General features: G+C 47.0%; 1 protein-coding gene across 1 annotated transcript in view; it reads right to left on the bottom strand.

The window, feature by feature from the left end:
• TMEM259 (transmembrane protein 259) overlaps window positions 1-17,627 on the bottom strand; it is a 160,153-nt gene that overhangs the window by 42,008 nt on the left and 100,518 nt on the right. Inside the window, exon 5 of the mRNA XM_063914368.1 lies at window positions 15,539-15,649. Within this exon, the coding sequence (XP_063770438.1) occupies window positions 15,539-15,649 (111 nt within the window). The remainder of the gene's footprint in view (window positions 1-15,538; window positions 15,650-17,627) is intronic.

Below are 17,627 nucleotides of genomic sequence, written 5' to 3'. Positions count from 1 at the left end.
CAGAGATGCACAGAGATTTTCTGAGGTTTCAGAACGGGAGCGCACCATCGATTGAACTGTCAAGGCTTTGTCCACAGGAAGGAACACCCCCTGAGACACCGTGTCCAGGATAATTCCCAAGAACTGCAATCTCTGCGATGGTTCCAGATGTGATTTCTGCAGACTGAGAATCCACCCGTGCTCCGTTAGAAGCCGTGTAGTCAGGGAGATGCTTTCCAACAACCGAGCCTCGGATACCGCCTTTATGAGATCGTCCAAATATGGAACAATATTCAAACCCATTACGCAAAGTTGTAGCATCATCTCCGCCATCACCTTCGAAAACACTTGTGGTTCCGTGGAGAGGCCAAAGGGCAAGGCTCGAAACTGGAAGTGAGTATCCTGCAGTGCAAACATGAGGTAAGCCTGATGAAGTGGCCATATCGGGATGTGAAGGTACGCATCCTTGATATCCAGTAATTCCCCCTCCTCCAGGCCTGAAATCACAGCTCTCAGGGATTCCATTTTGAATTTGAACTCCCACAGGTATGGGTTCAGAGATTTGAGGTTCAAGATAGGCCGTACCGAACCGTCAGGTTTCGGTAACACAAACAAGCTGGAATAAAAACCTTTGTTTCTGTGTAGAGGGGGGGAGACTGGAACAATAACCCGCGTTTGATGCAGTCGCTGGATGGCCTCCAGCAAGGTAACTCTTGACACCGGTGAAGCTGGTAAACCTGACTTATAGAATCTGTGAGGAGGCAGCTGTCGAAACTCCAATCTGTATTCTTGGGAGATTAGGTCTCTCACCCAAAATCCCGGTAGGATTCTGCCCAAATATGGCTGAAATACTTGAGGCGAGCACCCACCTTAAGTTCCCCTTGAAGCCGGAGACAACAGTCACGCGGAGGACTTGACAGAGGCTGAGCTATGTTTCAGGGAACCAGCGGCCACTGGTCTGCGTGGTTTACCTCAATTTCACCGAACTGCATTAGAAGCACCTCTGGCACTGCCCCTAAATCTGGCCACACTAAAGGACTGGAGAGAGGGGCCGTGATAAGCACGTCTAGCCGGAGGAGCCGGAGACGGAGGATAGGTGGACTTACCGGCAGTAGCTTGTGAAATCCAGTTGCTTACTTCCTTACCAAACAAAGCCTCCCCCGAAAAAGGAAGGTTCTCAATGCCCTTTTTGGAATCGGCGTCCGCTGTCGCAGCCACAGAGCCCTGCGCGCCGGCACAGCCATAGCCGTACAGCGTGAGCTGATTATGCCAATCTCCTTAATTGCCTCACTCATGAAGGTAACCGATTCCTGAATATGTGCAGGAGTGTTAGAAGCTCATCCTGTGGCATGGTATCGAAACCCTCTATTACAATATTTAACAATGGCCCTTGTGATCTAACCACAAGCAATTGTGGGTCGCTAAGCGACGCCCACTGCAGTGTAAATGAATTTTAGCAAAGTTTCGATCTTACGATCTGCAGGGTCTTTTAAGGAGATAGCTCCAGGTACAGGCAGTACAATCTTACATGACAGCCTGGACACTGTAGTATCCACCGCAGGAGGAGTCTCCCACACCTTCCTGTCCTCAGGGGGGAAATGGGAAGGAAGGCAACAACCTTTTTGGGGTTTGAAACTTTTTGTCAGGATTAACCCACGATTCTTAAAAAAAAAAGTGTTTAATACTTTGGAGACAGGAAAGGTAGCATGAGACCTAGGTTTTACACTAAAAAACAATTCCTCATCAGTTTCAGTCTCCTTATCAGGGATATTCAGGACCTCTCTAACAGAATAGATAAGAGCTTCCACTCCTGGAGACAGAGCACAGTCTCCTTTATCCCCCTCAACCTCCCCCTCTTCCAAATCTGGCATGTCAGTATCGGAATAAGACTGGAGCACATGGGGCAGAGTGCGTCTCTGTGAAACCAGCAGAGGGGTTTGGGAAGCAGGTTTGAGGTCAGCAGTGTGAACTAGAAAATCATCCATAGATTTTTTTAAACACCTGCCTTTCTTGCTTGGCAGTAGCTAGTTCAGTAGATATATCAGTAATCATCCCCTTATTGGAGTTCAGCTATGCTGGCTCCTGAGAGCCGTTACCCTGAGAAGGGAGGCTGCACTGAGTACACAAAAGAGACCCCCCCCCCCCCCCCGGAGTAGGGGAAAACTTTGTGTTACAGGACTGGCATATAACCTTTTTGCCAGACATACTGTACAGCAGAACAATCACATAGGAACAGGTTGAATAACACAGAAACCCAGACAGCCCTGCAAGGATGGAGACAGAGAGGTAGAAGCCAGCAGACCTTGCCTCTAAGCTAAAGCAGTGCTCTATAACCTTAGATAAGGTAAATAGCTGTATTACATGTATAATGCCCCCCCCCCCACCCCACACACACTTCTACAAACCTCCTTGGTTCCAATTGCAGGTGCAGTGGAGGGTCCTTGGAGGAGCAGCGCTTTCCACATGCAGCCAGTAGCTTGATGCAGCAGGAAATGGTGCCCAAAGCTGCTGGTCCCGCTCTCCGGGAAGCCGCACCCACTTATTGGTGCGCGGTGTTCCCTAAGATTTTTATACTGGCAAGCATCTCCAAATGATAGAGGGTTAAAACCCCTTTTCAACGCAAACTCCAGTGTGGGTGTATGCATACTCACCGTGCCCTAATACCACCAGCTCTGTTAGGGGTCGTGGCTTGCTGTCCGAGTGCGTGCACATCTTGGGGGCAAGCAAAACACCACCTCAGGAGCTTTTGTCCTGTCAGCGGCGATCCGGTCCATTAACGCTTCAAAGGTTGGTACCAGTCCCCCCCAAGTCCCACGACGCAGGCAGACTGGTGCCAACCAGTGCTGACTTAAAATAATAAGCTAAAATAAAATTTGAAGAAAACTCTGGAGCTCCACAGAATGTACCTGGCTCTTTGGGCACATTTTTTTAATCTGAGTCTGCAGGAGGGGCATAGAGGGGAAGAGCCAGCACACTGAAGAATTTTTAAAGTGCCATGGCTCTAATGGACCCCATCTATACCCCATGGTACTAAGACCATCCCAGTATCCCCTAGGACGCTAGAGAAAACTAAGAAATCACATGTACATAAGTATTCACAGCCTTTGCCATGAAGCTCAAAATTGAGGTCAAGTGCATCCTGTTTCCACTGATCATCCTTGAGATGTTCCTACAGCTTAATTGGAGTCCACCTGTGGTAAATGTAGTCGATGGGACATTATTATTATTATTACCAGTTATTTATATAGCGCACACATATTCCGCAGCGCTTTACAGAGAATATTTTGCCCATTCACATCAGTCCCTGCCCCAATGGAGCTTACAATCTATATTCCCTACCACATGTACACACAGACACATTCATGCTAGTGTTAATTTTGTTGGGAGTCAATTAACCTACCAGTATATTTTTGGATTGTGGGAGGAAACAGGAGTACCCGGAGGAAACCCACGCAAGTACGGGGAGAATATACAAACTCCACACAGTTAGGGCCATGGTGGGAATCGAACCCATGACCTCAGTGCTGTGAGGCAGTAATGCTAACCATTACACCATCCGTACTGCCCTGACATGACTTGGAAAGGCACACACTGGTCTATATAAAAGGTCCCACACTTGACAGTGCATGTCTGAGCACAAACCAAGCATGACGTCAAAGTTATTGTCTGTAGACCTCCCAGACAGGATTGTCTTGAGGCAAATTTGGGGAAGGGTACAGAAAAATATCTGCTGTTTTGAAGGTCCCAATGAGCACAGTGGCCTCCATCATCAGTAAATGGAAGAAATTCAGAACCACCAGGACTCTTCCTTAAGCTGGCCGGCCATCTAAACTGAACGATCGGGGGAGAAGGGCCCTAGTCAGGGAGGTGACCAAGAACCCGGTGACTCTGTCAGAGCTACAGCATTCCTCTGTGGATAGAGGAGAACCTTCCAGAAGGACAACCATCTGTGCAGCAATCCACCAATCAGGCCTGTATGGTGGAGTGGCCAGACAGAAGCCACTCCTTAGTAAAAAGCACATGGCAGCCCGTCTGGAGTTTGCCAAAATGCACCTGAAGGACTCTCAGACCATGAGAAACAAAATTCTCTGGTCTGTTGAGACAAAGATTGAACTCATTGGCGTGAATGCCAGGTGTCAAATTTGGAGGAAACCAGGCACCGCTCATCACCAGGCCAATAAGATCCCTACAGTGAAGCATGGTGGTGAGCAGCATCATGCTGTGGGGATGTTTTTCAGTGGCAGGAACTGGGACACTAGTCAGGATAGAGGGAAAGATGAATGCAGCAATGTACAGAGGCATCCTGGATGAAAACCTGCTCCAGAGCGCTCTTGACCTCAGATTAGGATGATGGATCATCTTTCAGCAGGACAACAACCCTAAGCACACAGCCAAGATATCAAAGGAGTGGATTCAGGACAACTCTGTGAATGTCCTTGAGTGGCCCAGCCAGAGCCCAGACTTGAATCCGATTGAACATCTCTGGAGAGAAATGAATATGGCTCTGCACCGATGCTTCCCATCCAACCTGATGGAGCTTGAGAGGTGCTGCACAGAGGAATGGGAGATACTGCTCAAAGATAGGTGTGCCAAGCTTGTGGCATCATATTCAAAAAGACTTGAGGCTGTAATTGCTGTCAAAGGTGAATCAACAAAGTATTGAGCAAAGGCTGAGAATACTTATGTACATGTGATTTCTTAGTTTTTAATTTTAATAAATTTGCAAACATCTCTAAAAAAAAAAAAACTTTTCACTTTGACATTATGGTGTATTGTGTCTAGAATTCTGAGGGAAAAATTAACTTATTCCAGTTTGGAATAAGGCTGTAACATAACAAAATGTGGAAAAAGTGAAGCGCTGTGAATACTTTCCAGGTGCACTGTATGTGATGTTAATGCAAGTACCATGTAAATAGCTTTATAAACTTGGATATATTTTAATTGAAGCATGAAAGTATATGCCATGTATGAGAATAACATTGTGACAAAAATACAATAAATTGCTGAGTATTCACAAAATACAATTTACACATCTCGTCAGATTCTAGTCAGTGACAATAAAAAGAAATGAAAAATTGTAAGATAGTACTAAAGTACAAGATATAAAACCACAGTTTGAGTAAGGTAGAATATGGGACACTTGCTACCCATGCCAGAATATAGTTTGCACAAAAAAATTACTTTATAAAGTAATGGGAAGTCACCATCCAATATTCTCAACCCATACCAAGAAGTCAGATGCAAGCTGTTATGAATCCCCCTGGGAACTGGAAAAGATAATGTTGCAATATAACGATCCCAAACTTAAACAAAATGGACTCAGACGTGAGTTGTGAAAGCAGGACATTTAATTAATAGCTGTCCCCATCCCTGACTGTGAAGCAGTATGGTCACAGGGATTTCCTAAGAATCATAATGATAAAGACAGATATTTTGTCAGAAGGACCACATCGTATTAGTTTGTCTAAAGGATTATCCCAGTCTGGATCTCTAAATTCTCTTATCACGGTAGAAATATAACCTTGAATATTTTAAGGACTAATGCACTCCTTACAGTAAATCTAATCTGTATGAAGGCACAGCCGTGTGCTTTTATATACTCGCATATAAACCATGTAAGATACAGTAGTGATATTATCACATAAAACATTTGATTTATTAAAACGGAGTATATAGAGCGCAATAGATGATAAATGTATTCAGGTCATCTTTGATAAAGCTATAAGTGTGCTTGAAAATTAGCATGTGGATTTAAAAACAATATAAAAAAATCCTGTCTATGAAATAGTTCAATTCATATTTTATTTATAATTTTAAATGTGTTTAATAGCCTACCGAGTAATGGTTGGTGGTTGCTATCGTTATATGTGGATAGACACGTAATGCATGCAGTAGTTCCCACTTATAATATCCAAATGAAAATGTTTATTACACAGAAGCATTCCTCATTTTTCCTTCCAGCACTATCTAGGCTAAAATGCCCCCATACTGTATATTTCACAGCTTAAACTGTGTAGTGTAATTAGATTATGGTAAAGTGTAATAACTATGTAAGGTCTGAAATACAATGAAACATGTAGTTCAGGTATTCCCAACCTCGGTACTAAAAGGTATACTAACAGTCCAGGTTTTAGTGATATCCATGCTTGAGCACAGGTGACTTAATTAGTACCTCTTATTTTGAGTAAACCATCTGCACTGAAGGCTTCTCGGCCTTTTGGCTAAGATCAAGTGTAGTACCTGCTCGAGGGAAACACAGGGTGGAGTATCTGTTCTTATACTAGGAGCATGAGAGGTTCCTAGATGTGGAATGGAGAAACACCTTGTGGAGTACCAGGCTGGGGTGTGGCAAGGCCCCTGGTTGAGAGTGGAGAAAAACTGGCCTGAGTATTCCTACCTCGTATGGGATCATGGGACCCTTACGTTGCTTAGGAACAGCCTGGTCTAGTATCCACTCTCGTACTGGGGGTTGACCCTAGCTGAGTGGGTATGAAACTTGGTCTGGCTAAGAGGTTGGGAGCGGCTTCGAAGCTCGAGGTGACATGTGCCCCTGGGGCGACCTAGGGGTGCCTTAACTTGCACTGGTGCAGGTGCCTTGCACTTTAATGGCACTAGCACTGTCACACTCCCAACTTCTGTTGCACTTTATCCTTTGCCCTGGCCTTTTGGCTAGGGCAAGGACAATTTTTTATCCCCCCCCCCCCCCCCCCGGCCTTTTGGCTGGGGCTTATTTATTATTTATTTTTTTGATTGGAAAAGCACAGCACTTATTTTTGTTTCGTTTGTCACGTACACGTTTTTCGTTTTGGGGTTTAGGTGAGACCCTTATGGGCCACCCACTCTCCTACGTTGCCGAGGTCCTCTCCACGGGGGGAGGACCAGACGCATTTTCCGGTTCCCAGGGGGAAGCTTCGGCCAACCCTGGGCACACACGAGGGTCCCTCTGCGCTTCGGCAAGGGGGGACCCACAGTCCCTTTTTCCCCTCAGTAGGCCTTTTGGCTCTGAGGGGTAGGGGAGTAACGGGGCCCTTCTCCTTTGGGAGAGGGTCCAAGTACCTATGCCCCCAGCACGTTTGGCACAGACACTGGGTGATGGAGCACCGCACCTCGGGCTTCAAGTAAAAAAAAATCTGCACTGAAGGCTGGATATCACTAAAACCTGCACTTAGAGTGTGCCTTGGGGACCGAGGTTGGGAATGCCTGGTGTAGAGGGACAATGGTTTCATCACATTTATTGATGCTGCTTAGTTAGCATTCTTTAACATATTAAGTCAGTATATACTGTTGTAGCAAAATTATGTATTTAGGGCCTAACTCAAGGTTGATTGCAAAACAACATTTTCCTCTAATGGGCAAAACCATGTTGCACTGCAGGGGGGGGGGGGCGCGGCGCAGATATAACATGTGCAGAGAGAGTTAGATTTGGGTGGGTGTGTTCAAACTGAAATCTAAATTGTAGTGTAAATATAAAGCAGCCAGTATTTACCTTGCACAGAAACAAAATACCCCACCCAAATCTAACTCTCTCTGCACATGTTATATCTGGAAAATCAGGAAAATGTTGTTTTGTAATCAACCTTGAATTGAACACTTAAACCTCTGAACTCTAGAGAAGTGTGGCTCATCCTATTCATTTATCTTCATTCTACAGAGTGACGGATGTACTTGGTAAGAAAAAACTATAAAAAACGAGTATTATTGTAAGAACTTACCTTTGTTAAAACTCTTTCTGCGAGGTACACTGGGCTCCACAAGGATTGGACAATGGGGTGTAGAGTAGGATCTTGATCCGAGGCACCAACAGGCTCAAAGCTTTGACTGTTCCCAGAATGCACAGCGCTGCCTCCTATATCACCCCGCCTCCCAGCACAGCAGCTCAGTTTTTAGTTAACCAGCCCAATGCAGTAGCAGGAAGAGAGACGACAACGGTTAGTAGCCACATACACCACACTCTCACGACAGGAGAAGTGTTAGCGGCTAATGCCATACCAACCCAAAGAAGCTAAGTGCGTCAGGGTGGGCGCCTTGTGGAGCCCAGTGTACCTTGCAGAAAGAGTTTTAACAAAGGTAAGTTCTTATCATAAAACTCGTTTTCTGCTGCGGGGTACATTGGGCTCCACAAGGATTGGACAATGGGGATGTCCTAAAGCAGTTCCTTATGGGAGGGGACGCACTGTAGCGGGCACAAGAACCCAGCGTCCAAAGGAAGCATCCCTCGGAAGCGGCAGTATCGAAGGCATAGAACCTTATGAACGTGTTCCCGCCTTGCACAACTGATCAAGGGTCGCACCACATTGGGCCGCCCAAGAAGGTCCAACAGACCGAGTAGAATGGGCCGTAATGTGAGCAGGAGCTGACAGACCAGCCCTCACATAAGCATGTGGAATCACCATTCTAATCCATCTGGCCAAGGTCTGCTTGTGAGCAAGCCAGCCAGGTTTGTGAAATCCAAACAAAACAAAGAGAGAATCAGATTTTCGAATAGAAGTAGTTCTCTTCACATAGATACGGAGAGCCCGTACCACATCCAAGGACCGCTCTTTGGGAGACAAATCAGGAGAGACAAAGGCCGGAACCACAATCTCCTGATTAAGGTGGAACGAAGAAACCACCTTAGGTAAATATCCGGGACGAGTCCTAAGAACCGCCAGGTCACGGTGAAAAATCAGATATGGGGGAACTACAAGACAAGGCACCCAAATCCGACACTCTTCTAGCAGAGGCAATAGCCAGCAAGACCACCACCTTAAGGGAAAGCCACTTAAGGTCAGCTGAACCAACGGGTTCAAATGGAAGCTCCTGCAACGCCTCGAAAACCACGATAAGTCCCAAGGAGCCACAGGTGGGACATAGGATACGCAACACACCCTGAGTGAAAGTATGAACATCAGGTAAAGTCGCAATTTTTCTCTGAAACCACACAGATAAGGCAAAAATATGAACCTTGAGGAAGGCCAGACGCAGGCCTAAATCTAGGCCTTGCTGCAGAAAAGCCAAAAGTTTGGCTGTACTAAACTTGGAAGCGTCATAATTGTTAGATGCGCACCAAACAAAGTAGGAATGCCAGATCCTATGATAAATCCGAGCAGAAGCCGGTTTCCGGGCTCGCAACATAGTTTTAATGACCTCTTCAGAAAAACCCTTAGCCCTCAAGACGGAAGCTTCAAGAGCCTCGCCGTCAAAGACAGCCGGGCTAGGTCCTAGTAGACACAGGGGCCCTGAACGAGGAGGTCTGGGCGTTGTGGAAGTAGAAGTGGACGGTCCAACGATAGGCCTTGCAGGTCTGAGAACCAGTGCCGTCTGGGCCACACCGGAGCTATGAGAAGCAGATTTCCTTTTACTTGCTTGAACTTCCGAATTACCCTGGGCAGGAGTGACACCGGAGGGAACACGAACGGCAGCCGAAACCTCCACGGAACCGCCAGCGCATCCACGAATGCTGCTTGAGGATCCCTTGTCCTTGTTCCGAAGACCGGAACCTTGTGATTGTGTCGAGACGCCATTAGATTTACATCTGGAAGACCCCACTTTTCCACTAGGAGTTGAAACACTTCTGGATGGAGGCCCCACTCGCCGGCATGTACGTCCTGACGACTGAGAAAGTCCGCTTCCCAATTCAGGACTACCGGAATGAATATTGCCGATATGGCCGGTAGATGGCGTTCCGCCCAACGTAGAATCCGTGAGGCTTCCTTCATTGCCAAACGGCTTCGAGTGCCGCCTTGATGATTTATGTAAGCCACTGTGGTGGCGTTGTCCGACTGTACTTGAACAGGACGGTTCTGAATTAAATGCTGGGCCAGGTTCAACGCATTGAAGACCGCCCGCAATTCCAGAATGTTGATCGAGAGGAGAGATTCCTCCTTGGTCCACCGACCCTGAAGGGAGTGCTGCTCCAGCACAGCGCCCCAACCTCTTAGACTGGCATCTGTCGTCAATAGGATCCAGTTGGATATCCAGAAGGGACGACCCCTGCACAATTGTTGGTCCCGGAGCCACCAAAGCAGTTACAGACGGACCTCCGGAGTCAAGGAGATCATTTGAGATCTGATCCGGTGAGGCAGGCCGTCCCACTTGGCTAGAATCAGCCTCTGGAGGGGGCGAGAATGGAATTGAGAATACTCCACCATGTCGAATGCTGATACCATGAGGCCCAGCACCTGCATTGCCGAATGTATCGACACTTGCGCACGATAAAGGAAGCAACGAATCCTGTCCTGAAGCTTCAGGACTTTCTCCTGAAACAAGAACAACCTCTGGTTGTGAGTGTCCAACAGCGCTCCCAGGTGCACCATGCTCTGAGCAGGGACCAGGGAGGATTTCTTCCAGTTGATGAGCCACCCGTGGGCTTGTAGAAACCGGACCGTCATATCCAGATGACGCAGGAGAAGTTCTGGGGAATTTACCAGGATTAACAAGTCGTCCAGATACGGCAGTATCCTGACCCCTTGACGGCGGAGTGCCACCGTCATCACTGCCATAACCTTGGTGAAGACTCGCAGAGCCGGTTAAACATAAAGGTAATGCCCGAAACTGGTAATGGATGTTGCCAATAGCAAACCTCAGGTATTGCGGATGTGACACTGCTATAGGAATATGCAGGTAAGCATCCTGTATGTCCAGGGAGACCATGTAGTCCCCAGGTTCAAAGGCCAGAACTATAGAGCGAAGAGTTTCCATACGGAACTTGGAAATCTTCACAAACCTGTTCAATGCCTTGAGGTTGAGAATGGGCCGGGAGGACCCATTCGGTTTCGGGACTAGAAACAGCGGAGAATAGTACCCCGGCCCCTCTGAGCAAGAGGCACCTGTACTACGACTCCTGTATCCAGGAGGGTCTGTACCACAGAATGTAGAGTTTTTGCCTTTGTCTGGTCCAAAGAGACGTCTGTCTGGCAAAATCGATGAGTGGGTCGGTTTTTGAAGGCTATGACGTAACCTCGAGTGACGACTTCCCGTACCCAGGCATCTGAAGTGGTCTTCAACCATTCCTGGGTATACCCTAGAAGCCGGCCCCCCACCCTGGGATCCCCCAGGGGGAGGCCCGCCCCGTCATGCGGCAGGCTTCTCAGTCTTGGCAGCTGGCTGACGGGTAGCCCAGGCTCTTTTGGACTTTGGCTTACCAGGTTTGGAAGTGCGGGCCTGCTTATGGTACGCCTAACTTTTTGCTTTACATTAAGGACAAAAGGGGCGAAAGGACATACCTTTAGCCTTCGACACAGAAGGAGCGGTATTAGGCAGACAGGCAGTTTTGGCAGTAGCCAAGTCAGCCACTATCTTATTTAAGTCCTCCCCAAACAGAATATCTCCCTTGAAAGGTAGTACCTCCAGGGTTTTTCTAGAGTCCAGATCCACAGACCAGGATCTCAGCTACAATATCCGGCGAGCCGGGACTGACGTAGTAGAGGCCTTGGCTGCTAGGATACCGGCATCAGAAGCCGCCTCTTTAATATATCGAGAAGCTGTGACAATATATGACAAGCATTGTCTAGCATGGTCAGAGGAGATTTCAGCTTCTAACTCGAAGGCCCATGCTTCAATAGCCTCTGCAGCCCATGTAGCTGCAATAGTGGGCCTCTGTGCAGCACCCGTGAGGGTGTAAATCACTTTCAGACAACCCTTCACACGTTTATCCGTAGGCTCTTTTAGAGACGTGACAGGTAGAGCTGAGGAAACCACCATCCTAGCCACATGCGAGTCCACTGGAGGAGGCGTTTCCCAATTCTTAGAAAGCTCTGGCGCGAGGGGATAGCGAGCCAGCATCCTCTTTTGAGGCACAAAACTTCGTACCCGGGTTTTCCCAGGGTTCTTGACGTATATCCACTAGGTGATCAGAGTGAGGTAAAACTTGTTTAACCACCTTCTGACGCTTGAACCTATCTGGTTTCTTAGGAGGGACGGATGGCTCGGTATCATCCGTAATATGCAGCATTAACTTAGTAGCCTCCAAATCAGGAACATCCACATGTTAACTACCCTCCCCATCAGCCGTATCCGAGTCAGAACCTGTGGGGTCAGTATATGTGCCGTCTTCATCAGACGAGGTGTCAGCGACGGCAGTGGATTGTGAGGAGCCAAGCGCTCGCTTAGAGGACCTCTTGGACTTAGGCGAGCGTTGGTCAGACATTTTAGTAGTCAAGGACTGGTTCAACTTCTTTAATTGAACAGATAAATCGTCCGACCACGGCGGGTTAGCTGCAGGGACCACATACGGTTGTACAGGCATTGGGGGGCCCATAGGGGGTGTTAGTTTATGAACTAGCGTATGCAGAAGTGTGGAAAAAGCGGCCCACGGTGGGTCAGTATGTACCTCCGCTGCCACAGTCCCACTGGGGGGGGCAAGCAGCCCCCAGAACCAGAGCCCACAGCTGCTATATTCTCCTCATATTTGTCTGTGGCTTTAGCAACACCAGCAGTGTGTTCCGCCCCAGAACTGTTACCTTTAGAAGCAGACATGATATAACTTGCAGTATGAGGTAACACAGTACAATTATCAGCAGCACTATACATCTAAACCCAAACCCCTGCGCAGTGTAGTCAGCACTAGCAGAGATAAAGGAGAGATATGGTGACTAAATCACAGAGGAAAAATGCATAATACAGTACATCTTTGTGAAAATCCTATATTAGATAACACCTGACGCACCAAGCCCCCTCAGGTTATGGAATATAGGGATAGCAGGTTGAGTGAAAGACACGAAATGGACACCACTCAGCTATCAAATGCACACACAGAAAGTCACAGTTTGTACAATGCAGAGGTTATTACTGACAATAATACTGCACTGGACTAGCTTATATTGCTAAATAGTCAATAGATATAACAGTACACAGTAAGAACTGGATGTATATCACAGGGTAATTGTAGTATAAAACCCTGACTAAATGCACTCTTTCTTAACTATCACTGTCTAAAAAGGCAGGTAGAATACTTAAGTGTCATGTAAAGGCACAGCGCTGACAACCAGGCGGCTTTACATAGGAGGATTTGCCCAAGCAGTCCCAGGAACTGTGAGCTGAGGAATAATGGCGCCGCAGACACTGACAGGGAGTGAGAAAAAGACAGAAATGCAGCTCCAGGGCAGGAACACTTGCTGGAAATGGCGCCCTGAGGCTGGGGGAGAGGCTTCAGGTCTAAGCCTTATCCCCTCTGCTGGCAAAACCACCGGGTACTGTGGGCGATATAAAAACCAGTTTAGAGAGAAAACCTGACCTGCGCCCATGCCCTGGTGATCCAGTGGGATCACCTGTACTGCCACAGTGTACACCGCCAGCGCGCACGGCCCACCTCCCACTGACCGCGCCGGATCGCGATAAAGACCGGGTCCCGCAAGCGGGACCCACTTACCACCTCCCAAAGCGCGGCCACGCGATCCTGGAGAGCCCCAGCCATGTGTATCTAACGTGAAGAAAACCGGAGCCTCCGCTGTAGGTACCCGGCAACCAGGGCTCGGGAGTGTACATCGCCGCTGGGGAGAGCTGGAGCTGCAGCAGTGAATGTCACAAGACATTTACCACCGCTGCTGCCCTTGAAGTCTTCACTTTTTACCTCATAAAAAGCTTTTCTTAGGGCTGCCTGGAGCAGCCCCTCTGTTAAGTGCCTGCTTACTGCAGCACCAACTTACAAAACTGAGCTCCTGTGCTGGGAGGCGGGGTGATATAGGAGGCGGCACTGTGCATTCTGGGAACAGTCAAAGCTTTGAGCCTAAAAGAAATGCAATATGAGAGTGCGCTTTTCAAATCCCATGTAGATTTTATTAATTTTTTTAAAAAATTATTATTTGTATACACACAATTATATATAATTTGCCGGCCGGCTACATAAAAAACTTTGTTCAATTTGATAAAAAAGATAAATAATCCTAAATGCTTATATTTTCATTGTGCTGAATTTTTATCCCAATACTCCAAACACCTAAGTCACTCTGCCCAAGTCCAGATATATATAAGAACGTTTAGCAGCTTATTGCACCAGTTGTATTTGTTAGCAATTAAAGCCAAGCAGGTGGTTAATAATAATCTGAACCACAGCCTTCCTCACAGTTAAACAGTTCCATTTAGGCAGTTCATGAATTGATTTTGTTACAACTGTAACTGATTAAAAGTACTATGTAACAATATGAAACTTGTATACCATACGGAATATCTCTGTTGTCCACCTTAAGAGCATGCATACGGCGTCCCTCCTGGTTAGTGTTTCTCGTCACTGTCCGTTTTCTCTGGAGGGGAATCACTTTATGTGTCACTCGCCGTTCTTGCCCTCCCGGCGCCTGGCCGTACGGCTGGTATTTTTCCTCGTCAGCCTTCGTGGAGGTTTGCGGACTAATGTCGGGCAGTGAAGGCACGACTTCCCCTCACCTTCGGGGTGTTTGTAATCGCCGGCCAGCTGATGTGCAGAGTGCTGCGGTCTCCGTGTAAGTGTACACTTACACGGAGACCGCAGCACTCTGCACATCAGCTGGCCGGCGATTACAAACACCCCGAAGGTGAGGGGAAGTCGTGCCTTCACTGCCCGACATTAGTCCGCAAACCTCCACGAAGGCTGACGAGGAAAAATACCAGCCGTACGGCCAGGCGCCGGGAGGGCAAGAACGGCGAGTGACACATAAAGTGATTCCCCTCCAGAGAAAACGGACAGTGACGAGAAACACTAACCAGGAGGGACGCCGTATGCATGCTCTTAAGGTGGACAACAGAGATATTCCGTATGGTATACAAGTTTCATATTGTTACATAGTACTTTTAATCAGTTACAGTTGTAACAAAATCAATTCATGAACTGCCTAAATGGAACTGTTTAACTGTGAGGAAGGCTGTGGTTCAGATTATTATTAACCACCTGCTTGGCTTTAATTGCTAACAAATACAACTGGTGCAATAAGCTGCTTAACGTTCTTATATATATCTGGACTTGGGCAGAGTGACTTAGGTGTTTGGAGTATTGGGATAAAAATTCAGCACAATGAAAATATAAGCATTTAGGATTATTTATCTTTTTTATCAAATTGAACAAAGTTTTTTATGTAGCCAGCCGGCAAATTATATATAATTGTGTGTATACAAATAATATATTTTTTTAAAAATTAATAAAATCTACATGGGATTTGAAAAGCGCACTCTCATATTGCATTTCTTTTGGTCTATATTGGGGTAAATGACCTATTACCCCTGAGAGAGCTGCTATCAAAACCTACAATTGCAGCGCCAGGAATATTGTGTTTGTTGTTTCCAAAGCTTTGAGCCTGTTGGTGCCTCGGATCAAGATCCTACTCTACAACCCATTGTCCAATCCTTGTGGAGCCCAGTGTACCCCGCAGTAGAAATATTTTATATCTTTCCCACCAGTCTGGTGGTGACTGTTGGCAACTGCAGTAATGGATCAGGAAAGGACACGTGTTATCCTTTATGTATTCATGCACTACATGCCTTATAATGCCCATGTTACACCTGCAACCATGTGGGCAGCAACACTTGAAAGTAGGGTATCCCCCTAGCAACTATTAAAAAAATATTATTCTACAAAAACACTGCCTCAAGCCATCACACACGGATTACTCACCAAGTGTCACCACCATAACAGGAATGTTGAGTCTCTGCCGCGTGCTTTGGGACAGCCGGAGAAATCCATATTCAAGTGAATACTCCACTATGTACTCCTCCTGTGGCCACACTGATGGCAACAAAAACAGTTACATTAAAACCGTGCACTGAAACTCCATTTGACAATATAAAATAGGAACAGAGCAATACATTAACATTACGTGTTCCCTATTGACCTGGTAATCATTGCCTTTCTTGAATAGGTAGGATTAGTGCCATTAAAATAAATGTTCGTTCCTGTCTTTTGTATTTGTTGTGGACACTCCATGGCCAAAATTTACAAAAAAATCGAGTTTGTCCGATTTGTGTTTTTTTTTCTAAGTCCCAACACGGGAATTCACTAAGCACAAATCTCGGCAGTGTTTGGACTATTCATAATGGTTTGATTGACAAAGTTCAGAAATACGAATGAATAGACCATCGGTCAAACGCGGCTGTTATTTCCTACAACACGGGTATTCACTATTCATTCGTATTTGGGTGTTAGTCTATGAGTGCGGGTGTATTTTTTTGCGAATCGTTAAAAAAAGCAGCAAAAAAATAGACCTGCTTTTTCCAGTCGAGTTTGGATAACCATGGCCCTCATTCCGAGTTGTTCGCTCGGTAAAAATCTTTGCATCGCAGCGATTTTCCGCTTAATGCGCATGCGCAATGTTCGCACTGCGACTGCGCCAAGTAAATTTGCTATGCACTTAGTAATTTTACTCACGGCTTTTTCATCGTTCTGGCTATCGTAATGTGATTGACAGGAAATGGGTGTTACTGGGCGGAAACAGGCCGTTTTATGGGCGTGTGGGAAAAAACGCTACCGTTTCCGGAAAAAACGCAGGAGTGGCCGGAGAAACGGAGGAGTGTCTGGGCGAACGCTGGGTGTGTTTGTGACGTCAAACCAGGAACGACAAGCAGTGAAATGATCGCAGATGCCGAGTAAGTCTGGAGCTACTCAGAAACTGCTACGAGGTGTGTAATCGCAATATTGCGAATACACCGTTCGCATTTTTAAGATGCTAAGATTCACTCCCAGTAGGCGGCGGCTTAGCATGAGCAAATCTGCTAAAATCCGCTTGCGAGCGACCAACTCGGAATGAGGGCCCATGCACGGATCAGTGAGATCTGTGCATGGTTATCTATGGGAAAGGGTCTGTTTAATGTAAAAACTGGGGAAAAAATTTGCGTGGGGTCCCCCCTCCTAAGCATAACCAGCCTCAGGCTCTTTGAGCCGGTCCTGGTTGCAAAAATATGGGGGGAAAATTGACAGGGGTTCCCCCATATTTTAACAACCAGCACCGGGCTCTGCGCCTGATCCTGGTGCCAAAAATACGGGGGACAAAAAGCGTAGTGGACCCTGTATTTTTGGAACCAGCACCGGGCTCCACTAGTCAGAGAGATAATGCCACAGCCGGGGGACACTTTTATATAGGTCCCTGCGGCCCTGGCATTAAATCACTAATTAGTCACCCCTGGCCGGGGGTACCCTGGAGGAGTGGGAACCCCTTAAATCTAGGGGTTGCCCCCCCTCCAGCCACCCAAGGGCCAGGGGTGGAGCCCGAGGCTGTCCCCCCCCATCCAAGGGCTGCGGATGGGGGGCTGATAGCCTTGTGAAAAAAATAGAATATTGTTTTTTGTAGCAGTACTACAAGTCCCAGTAAGCCTACTCCGCAAGCTGGTACTTGGAGAACCACAAGTACCAGCATGCGGTGGAAAAACGGGCCCGCTGGTACCTGTAGTACTACTACAAAAAAAATACCCAAATAAAAACAGAACACACACCTTGAAAGTACAACTTTATTACATACATGCACACCTACATTCACACATACTTACCTATGTTCACACGAGGGTCGGTCCACTTCTCCAAGTAGAATCCATGGGTTACCTGAAAATAAAATTATTCTCACAAAAATCCAATGTAGAACTGTCCTCTTCTGAGCTTGTAATCCACGTACTTGGCAAAAAAACAAACCGAAAAACCCGAACCACGCACTGTAAGGGGCCCCATGTTTACACATGGGACCACTTTCCCCGACTGCCGGGACCCCCCGTGACTC

Source organism: Pseudophryne corroboree, chromosome 1, assembly GCF_028390025.1.
Source record: "Pseudophryne corroboree isolate aPseCor3 chromosome 1, aPseCor3.hap2, whole genome shotgun sequence".
Classification (NCBI taxonomy): Eukaryota; Metazoa; Chordata; class Amphibia; order Anura; family Myobatrachidae; genus Pseudophryne; species Pseudophryne corroboree.
Note: the sequence above shows the minus strand (reverse complement) of the source record. Positions and strands in the feature narration are given on the sequence as shown.